General features: G+C 51.7%; 1 protein-coding gene across 1 annotated transcript; it reads right to left on the reverse strand.

Moving 5' to 3' along the window:
• Positions 1 to 6,076: 6,076 nt before the first annotated feature.
• RTN4RL1 (reticulon 4 receptor like 1) lies at positions 6,077 to 8,667 on the reverse strand. Its single transcript, XM_061363428.1, has one exon. It carries the CDS (start codon positions 8,171 to 8,173, stop codon positions 6,740 to 6,742), a length of 1,434 nt encoding a protein of 477 aa, XP_061219412.1. The 5' UTR covers positions 8,174 to 8,667; the 3' UTR covers positions 6,077 to 6,739.
• Positions 8,668 to 9,445: the final 778 nt, after the last annotated feature.

Consider the following 9,445-nt stretch of genomic DNA (forward strand, 5'->3'; position numbering starts at 1 on the left):
CCATAGGAAGAGTTCTGGGTTTTAATAGCAGTGGTTTGCTTTTGACCCTGTGTTGCAGAGCAGCTCCTGCTGTTCCCGTTGGATTCTGGTTTTCCTCCCTCTCCATTGTTTTAATCTAATGTCCCCATGGCAAGCGTGCTGGTTTTGGCAGGATGGAGGTGACACACACTGATGCTATGGCCAGAGATGCTCAGGTGGCCAGACCATGGTTGTTAATCATGATTTGGGCATTTAGGCAGCAGCAAGGTGCCTCCTTAAGCGTTGGCAGTAAGTACAAAACAGCTCCCATCTCCCACAGCTTCCAAGTACCAGCGATGCCTTTGGTCCCTCAGTGAGATGGAGAGCTGGGATGCAAACACTGACTTCCACCTGGACCTCTGGTTGCTCTCCCTGGGCAATGACCCAAGGTTTTTCATCTGTATGAGGTGTGCAACTTTAAACCCGTGATTTAGCATCACCCTTTGGCATCTAAACCCAAAGCATCTGGTGGGTACCGCAGTGCTTTGCGAGAAGGAGACAGCAAACAAATTGCAGGGAAGAGATGGAGAAAGGGAATTCTGAGTAACGTGAGGAAGCCTTTAACAAACAGCCCCTGCCTGACCTGCAGCATGAGGGCTTTGACACGACTCCCTGGGAGCAGGGGGCGCGGGAAGCTGTCCATAAATCACAAGCACTGAGACTATCACATTCGTTTATTACTTGGGGTTATGCCTCCGTGTTCCACTCATGTAGCTGCTGTGTTTCGTGCCTCCAAGAAACACCGGAGATTTGGTGGGGCAAAACAAGCCCCATTCCCTTTATCTTCCGAGCCTCTTTGTGCTTTTAATTCTCCCTTCTTACCCAGGAGGTAGCGGGTGAGCTGTGCTGGTGTTAATGCTCTGCAGCAGGAGTGAAATAGCCTGGAGATGTGCAGCGAGAGCAGGGGCGTGTGCCCTAAACAGGAGGGTTAACCAGGGCTTATTCCGAGGCAACGCAGTAATTGCAGCTTGCGTGAAGCAGTAATATCCTTTTGTGCATTATTTACCCAGGAACATCTGCTAATACATATACATTCCGTGGTGCGTGTAAACAACTTGTGCAGGAAGAGGATTAGGAGGTTTATAAAGAAATTAGAAGCGAGTTAAAAGGGCAATTAGAAGAGCAGAAAGAGAGATTGAGCAGTGAATTAGGGAGGATATTTTAACACACAATCAGAGCTCCCCGAGACGGATTCAGAGCAGGGAGAAGGTAAAAGAGAAAATTGGCCAATTACGACCTGATAGCGGGGAATTGGTGACATGAGAGAAGGTAATGGCTGATTTGTTAAACAGTTATTTTGATTCTGTTTGCACAAAGGAGGAAGAGGATGGAAGGATTTGGGTTGTGGGGATGAGATCAAGGTGTGTCTGCGGGAGGGGATGGATGCGGGAAGCGTTTCACCCCTGTTCATAGGGTGGGGAGATAAATGGGTGTTAGGGAGCAGCCCCTTCAGCAATGAGCTGGGGAGTGAAACCTTGCCTTTGTTTGCTTAATCGGCCACTTTTAAGCAAGGATAAAAGATAAAAGATCCTTCTCCCCTTTGAAGGTTGCTTCTCCAGGAGAGGGGAGAATGGAGTGCGTTGGGATATAGCGAGATGGATGGGGACTGTGAAGGGGTCCTGCCCCTGGGACTGCTGTTACGTGGGTAGGGAGGTGGTTTGGCACCTTCCCCAAAACACACATTGCCAGCCATGAACACTGCTGCAACCCTCCGTGTCCTGTTTTCACAGTTGCTGTTGCTTCCATCTGTGACTCCAACACAGCGATGCAAGAGCATCCCTGTAACCGCTCTTCCCATCAGCAGCATCGGCCATCTCCTGTTCCACCAGAGAACCATCAGCAGCTTGAGCTGGATGGGTAAAGGCTGGTGGAGCAGAGGAGTGATGTCAACCTACAAGACCTCAAGGGGGTAATAAGTGATGGGGAGGGAAATGTTCTCGGTCACGCAATGGGAAATGGGATCTTGGCAAGTGTTCCTGGGGATGTGGTTGAAGCTGATGCAGGGAAAGCGTACACAGAGAGGATTTAGGGAAGGGTGAACTTGAAGGACCACAAGAAGTGTTATTTAGCTTGTGAGAAATGTGAAGGGATGCTTTTGATCTGCTCTGTCTCTCTGAAGGGGGTAAGAGCTGCAAAGCAACCTACTGATATAAGGGAATGGCTTGGAATTGGTGCGGGGGGGGGGTACAAGTGTTGCCTGGGAAGCGATGGGGGATACAGGAAAACTGCGGAGTCATGGACTTGGTTTGGACTGATAAACTGGGAATCTATCCTCAATATCCGAGAGGTGTTTGGGTTTCCTCCTGCCTGGGAGGATAAAAGAGATGCAGTGTGTGTGTGGGGTTGTGTTTTCAAAGCGTGCACGGAAAGCTCCGTATTAGCAATTATGGGATGAAACTGTGGAAAAGCGGCACAAAGGAGGGAAAATTGGCTTTGACTCAGGAAACGGGATTCTGCTGCCGGGGGTGAGCTTCCCAAGGCACAGTCTGGGGTCTTTTCTGGGCTCTCTTTTTAATGGGGAGGATTTGCATGAACAGCCCAAAGTTAAGAGCGTGAAAGCTCCCTGATGTAAATAGGGGGAAGGCAGCGACAGGGACTCATCTCCTGGAGCACATGGAGAACACTAAAGGAATGGGAAACCCATGAGCAAAAGGATGCTTGACTGACACATTTCCCAAGGGAAGCATTTAGAGCTTGCAGGGAGCTGCTGGGGAGCAGCATCCAACCACGCTGTCTGCCTGCACTCCCGATAGGGGAATCAATGCATGGCCAGAGGTTGAGCCTGTGACAGTGACTGGCAGCAGGTCACAGTTGATGGCCCCTCACTGGGAAGGGGCACCATGGCACAGGCGGAGCTGTGGAGCATGGAGGGGTTTAGGCTGATAGAGTCATTTAGATTGGAAAAGGCTTTAAGATCAGTGAGTTAAGCCAGCACTGCCAAGGCCACTAATCCATGGCCCCAAGTGTCAGTACCCAACCTAAACCTCCCCTGGCACAACTTGAGGCCATTTCCTCCTGTTCTATCACTTGTTATTTGGGACTAGACACCGACCTCACCTCACTTACATCCTCCATCCAGGTAGCTTTTGGGAGTGATAAGGTCCTCCCTGAGCCTCCTTTTCTCCAGGCCAAACAACCCCAGTTCCTCATCAGATTTATGCTCCAGGCCCTTCACCATCTTCTTTGCCCTTCTCTGGACCCGATTCCCAAATTCCTCCAGGCTGAGCCACACTGCCTTTGACAAGTCATGGTTATACCTCCATCCGCTCGACTGGAATGATGCGTGCTTTGAGCTTGTGGGACTGCTGCTCTGGAGAAGAGGGGATTTATGCCAGCCCTCAGAGCAGCATTCAAAATGCATGAAGACATGCTGTATGAAGGGATTTGGAGGGGGAAGCACCCGAGAGTGAAGCAGGGGCCGTGGTAGAGCTGAACCATGCAGATGGGGAGGCAGTTATTGAGGCAAAGTGCCAGTTTATCCTCGGAGAGCTGCGGTGGTGGAGGAAGGATGGGTACCGGGAGGGATGGCACCTAAGGGAAAGGCAGGGGGACCATCACAAACCTATAGCCCCAGTATCCTGATTTTGGCTGGGATAGAGTTAATTTTCTTCCTAGGAGGTGGCACAGCGCTGATTTGGATTTAAGATGAGAATAACGCTGATAATGGGGATGGTTTAGTTGTTGCTGAGCAGTGCTTACAATAAGGCAAGGATCCTTCAGCTTCTCACCCCACCAGCAAGGACATTGGAGGGGGCACGAGAAGCTGGGAGGGAACCCAGCCAGCACCACAGAGCCAAAATGATGCAGGGATATCCCACGCCATATGATGTTATGCTCAGTATACAAGCCAGCGGGTTGTGCATCGCTTGTTTGCTGTGTTCTAATTCTTTCACCATCATCATTATTTCCCCTTCCTTTTCTGTCCTATTAAACTGCCTTTATCTCAACCTATGAATTTCACTCTCTTTTTTCCCAGTCCTCTCCTCTGTCTCACTGTGGGGAGGGCAGTGAGTGAGCAAGTGCTGTGTGCTGTTTAACTACCTGCTGGGCTGAAGCACGACACCATGTCAAGTGACATCTCTTATTTAGCAGCGCATCATGTCTCCATTCCGGTTTTTAAACCAGTAGCCTTTATTGCTAGGAGTTAGAGCACTTGATTGACAAGGCTTGTAATACACCGTGGAGTTGCCTTTATTTCTCCTACGTGTTAAAGGAAAAGATACTAAAAATACAATTAGGGTTTTGAGCCGGGCGTAATCTGTTCGGCTACAATTCATCTCAAAGGCTATCCATTGCTCCTGCTGCACCCACATCATTTATAAAGCATTAGCATCTCCTGTGCTAACATTTCACTCCTAGATTACAGGAGTTACACACAAACTTAAAGGAAAATATTAATAAAGTGCTCCTCTCCTTCATTCTCCCACTGAGAGCTTTGATTTCCAGGGTATGAAACGAAATAACCAACATAACAACATCCTCCACTTCTAAGGGACAGTGCCAGACTCATTCAGTTGCTATTGGTTATAGAGAGTAAGACATGAGGGAGCTATTTCAGAGCACGGATTATTTGTTCTGGCTGCATTGGACATCCCTTTAGTGGAGCTTTAGAGCTCTGTAGACAGCAAAGTTCGGGTAGGAGCTGGAAGAGGGTTTGATGAAGTAACCTCTTCCTTTCTTCCCCTTGCCATTTCCCAAGAAGGGTGTTTAAAAGCAAAGCATCCAAGCCCTTGTCCCTCCTCGCTTGTGAGATGGGCAGAAGAGGTTGCACCCCCCCAAGCTGCCAATTCCCTTTTCATTCCCAGATACCCCCCAGGGGATGTGCCACTGCATAAACACCCTCTTTCATCCCCAGAGCGCATGGGAGAGCTGGCCTGTTCTTCCTGAAGCTAGCGGTGTGTCTGATGGCAAACACAAGCAAGTTTCCTTTGGGCTTTGCAGCCCCATACATGGCTACAGGGTAGAAACGTGCCGCCACTGGGGTATGGTTACAAAACGCACAGCAGCCTTTTCTTGTCCAAGATCACTTTTATTTCCCTTGTTTCATTAACTTCAGGGTCTGTTTGGTCTCGCACATCCACGCTGACAGGGGATTCGCACCTCCTGGGTGAAGCCACCAGCTCTGCCGTGCCCCCGACCAGCGAACGCATCCCTCTGCCACAGAGTTGGATTCAGGATGAGGGGAACAAGCAGATCTGCTCCCTCTCCTCCACCTCTCCTCAAGCTGCTTTCTACAGCTGCCTTGGACCATCTATGCTTCCCTCCTATGGTGGACCAGAAACCCTGGGCTCTGTGCTTCTCACCAGCCCTCTGTGAGCCGTAGGATATCCTTCCTCTGCTTCTTCCCATGACACAACCTATTCCTCTTAGGAAAAACCCCTTCTGATGCTATCAGGACTATCCGCAGCCTCGGAACTGCTCCTTGCTGCCCTATGGAAACCTTAGTCCAGCTATAAAGGTCCTCACGCCACTGATATGGCTGGAAGCCCCTCTCTGCCTCCAGCCCCCCAAAAGCCCCTTTCCTCCTTGGGGCCTTACACCTCTCTCCAGAGACAGAGCTCTATGGCTCTATTTATTTGGACTAACTAATCTCTCTCTCCCCCCGGTTACAGATTAGGACATAAGGGTGAGTTTTGGCTCTCTGGACATGGGCTTTGCTGCATCTCATACAACCGCCCCCCTCCCACAGTTTAGTGCTCTGAATGGCTGAGAACATTGGTCCTGGTACCCCCTCCCCTGCACGTACTGAGCCCGCCCGATGGCTTTCAGCATCTGTAGGCACTGCTGCCGGTTGGTTGTCTTGAGGAAAAGAAAAAGGAAACTCATATACTGGTCTGCTATAAATTCAACAATACAATCCTTAGTTCCGAAGATATAGTTTCCATATAGTTTATAAACATTATAAGACATACATATGGATAGCTGAGGGGAAGAGGGGGGAGCCTGTGCATCTGTTGGGTCTGGGTTTCTGTTCAGGTGTGTGAACACGGGTTACAAAAAGACGCACCTCCTGCAGGTACCTCATTTCTTTAAGTGTTGGCTTTGTCGGGGTTTGTTCTTTTGTTGCGTTCCACCTCGAATCAGTCTTTCCTTTGGTTGTTGGCGACTCCAAGCCCAGCAGGCAAGCCCTGGTTCTGCTGTAATGCCTGAGATATTCAGGGGGTTGAGATTGTCTTCTAAGAGATTCCCAGCCAACTTTGGCCTCTGGGTTTGGAGCCAAAAAGGGCTAAACCATGGGGGAACCAATGTCTTTATTACATCGGTATCCGTGTCCTTGCACTTGCTTTCAGAGAAACAACGTAGGCTTAATCGGTGATCGTCTTTACAGCGGTTATGTTCCTGTCGGTGATCGGAGGGGCCCTTTCAGCACGAGCAGGATCTCCCAAGAGCATGGATACAGTCCATGTGTCCGGTTGTTGTCACCGACCGATTGGCTACCGTCCCCGCTATCTGCTTTTCTGTAAGGTTGGCTTTGTTTGTTGCTGTGGGTGCTCGGTTAGGCTGTTTGTGACAAGGTGCGATAATGCCTTTTAATCCGCTCCCGCTGCGTTCGGCACAAGTCCGCGTTGGCAGCCCTTCTGGGGCACGGAGAGAGAGACCATCAGAAGCCGAGACAACGTTCTTCCCTTCGCCAGGCCAACGCCAGCCACGTACAAAAAAAGAAGAAGAAAAGAAACTCTGGTCCTTTGTAGATTGGTGGCAGTGCGGGCTCGCGCCGCGCTCAGCGGATGACGGCCGCCAACACCATCAGAAAGACCAGGAGCGATGCCCTGAGCCCCGAGCAACCGGCTGCCTGCTGCACCCCGCTGGGCGCGCGGATGGGGGTCCGCCGGGTGCACTTACCCTTGCGTTTCGTGGGCAGCGTCGGCATCGCCCCGAAGCTGTATTTGTGCTGATAATCAGGCACGTAGTCTGGAACCTCCTGCCCGTTTTTCCTCGGTCCCAAGGAGCCCGGTTTGGAGGTTCGGTTACGGCTTTTGTGGCTGGTGCAGTTCTTGCCGGGTTTGCGATAGCCCGGCCGGGAGCCGGGGGGGACGGCGGGCTGGTTGCTGTGCAAACTGTTCTCAGCCCCTCTCTCCTTGCCCTTCTCCTTGGAGGAGTGGTGAGGGTGATGGGTTTTGGAGGCTCCTCTGTCCGCTGTGGAGAAAGTGTGTGTTTTGATCTGATGGAGCGACTCGGACCCTGAACAGTTCCTAAAGTCTTCTGCTCTTAGCACCTTGAGGTCCTTGCCGTGCATCTGCTCAGGGGACTCGCAGATGACGCTGGAGCTGGAGCCTCTGAACCTGTGCAGCCATTCCCAGAGCGAACGGGCCTTGCAATCGCAGCTCCACGGGTTCCCGTTCAGCCTGAGGAACTCCAAGGCTCCCAAGTGGGCCAAGCAGTCCCCATGCAGCTCCGAGAGGCTGTTATTGAACAAGAAAAGGGTGGTCAATCTTCGGAGGTCATGAAAAGCCCGCCTGTGAATCCACTGCAGCTGATTTTGATGGATGAGCAGCCGGTCCAGGTTTATTAGTCCCCTGAATGTGTTCTGATGGAGGCTCCAGAGCTTGTTTCCATGGAGAAAAAGATGGCTGAGGTTAACCAAGTCAACAAAAATATCATCCTGAAGGAACTCGATGTGGTTGTCTTGCAGGTAAAGGTATTGCAGGTTGTGGAGGCCACCGAATATCCCGCTGGGGAGGGAGCTCAGCCCGCACTTGTACAGATACAAGGCATGGAGTTTCACCAGCCCTTGGAAAGTGTCTGCAGCTAAAGCCCTTAAGTAGCGGTTATCCCCAAGGTCCAGCTCTTCCAGGTTGACGAACCCATCGAAGGTGTTGGGGTCGATGAAGGTGATGTTGTTGGAGTAGATCCAGAGGGTGACCATGGAGGGGCTGAAGTGGCCCCGCAGCAGCAAGGTGATCTGGTTGTTCTGGAGGAAGATCCTCTCGCTATCCTCAGGGATGCCCTCGGGGATGGTCACGAAGTTGTGAGCCTGGCAGCTGACGGTCATAGGGGACGGGTAGCACACGCAGTCAGTGGGGCAGCCCAGGGCGCTGGGCACCTTCAGCCCCAGCAGCACCAGCAGCAGCTCTGCAAACCCCCCTGTGCAGAGAGAGGGGAGAGCGGCGTCAGCGGGGACCCGGGAGCCTCCCACCCACCCATCGCCTTCCATGGGGACTATTCCGGGTGAGAAACACTCCCTATTAACTCAGCCCTCCTCTCCGCTCATGAGTTACCCACGCTGCCGCGATGAGTGCTGGTTTAAACGTGATGTATGGAGTACTCCCTGCCTGCACCAGGCACGTGGTTGTGCTCCCAGCCTGGAACAGGCAGGAGAAGCCTTCCCAGGGAGAATCCACAAGGAGCAAAGCCCCCTTGCCCACAGGCAGGCAGCGCAGTGAAGGGAACGCCACGGTGCAAAGGTGTGAGAGCAAACGGAGGAGATGCCAACCCTCGTGGGTGTCCATCCCTCCTGTGGTGCATCACTTTAATCACCCGCGCTTCCGTATCAGAGAGGAAAAGGCACAGAGCTTTAGTAATTCCCAGCAAATCACCTGAAATTCCAGTGCTCAGCACAGACCCATCCCCACCACCTCTTTTTACCACCGTTGTCAGACACCACCTTCACCCACCCCGAAACCCAAGGGGTTTACAAGGAAATGTGTTTGTCAGCAGTTGGTGGGAAAGGCTGAGCCGAAACCTCCGGTTGGGAGTGGGCTGCTCAAGACACGGTTCTAAATGGATGTCCTGTGGCAAAGCATATTGCATCCGTGTGCCTGTGACCGTGGCTTTCTCGCTGCAGAGAGGAAGGCAGTAATCATCCCCTCCCTCTGCTCAGCTCTCAGAGTGCTGGTTACGCCGCCCCATTCCCGTCTCGCTCCCACTCCTCACACCAGGCTTGCTTTCAGGCTATTCCTTCTGCGCCCGGTGCCTTTCCAGGCTCGTGGCACCAGACCTGTCATTTTTCATTCAGATTTTCCTCCTAGATCCGGCTTTTTTTCTCCTCCCCTCCCCTTCTCACACACAAAATTTGCTTGTGTCTAATGAATTCTGCCTCTGGACTTCTTACAAGGGGAAGGGAGTAACATGGGAGCAGCGCACAGCTGCCGGTGTCATCCTGCCCACGAGTCCTGCTCAGCTTGTAATAACATGAAAAACAAGAGTGGAAGTGAGGTTCATCTCTAATTACTCCACGCCGTCATCACCAGCGAGTCCATGAGCCTGGACCCCTTGGGCTTGTTCAGTCCTTCTTTCGAGTGCCTGCAGGTGAATGCAAGTGGGAGGCAAAACCCTTTTACTGTTCCCTTATTAATTGTGTTTGAAGGATAACTCTGTGGTTACCCTTGCCTTTTGCCTGGCATGGAGATCTATTGCCATTTAGTTAACAGCAGGTGACACGTCCATCTGGACTCATCCTTTCAAGGCAAAGTTGTGTCGTTTTTAG

Source organism: Neopsephotus bourkii, unplaced genomic scaffold, assembly GCF_033783945.1.
Source record: "Neopsephotus bourkii isolate Nb327-2 ecotype Australia unplaced genomic scaffold, CSIRO-AGI_Nbou_v1 NB_1154, whole genome shotgun sequence".
Taxonomy (NCBI): domain Eukaryota; kingdom Metazoa; phylum Chordata; class Aves; order Psittaciformes; family Psittacidae; genus Neopsephotus; species Neopsephotus bourkii.

Excerpts from the sequence above, each read along its gene's own strand:
- RTN4RL1 (XM_061363428.1), bottom strand. The coding sequence starts at position 8,173 with ATGGAAGGCGATGGGTGGGTGGGAGGCTCCCGGGTCCCCGCTGACGCC.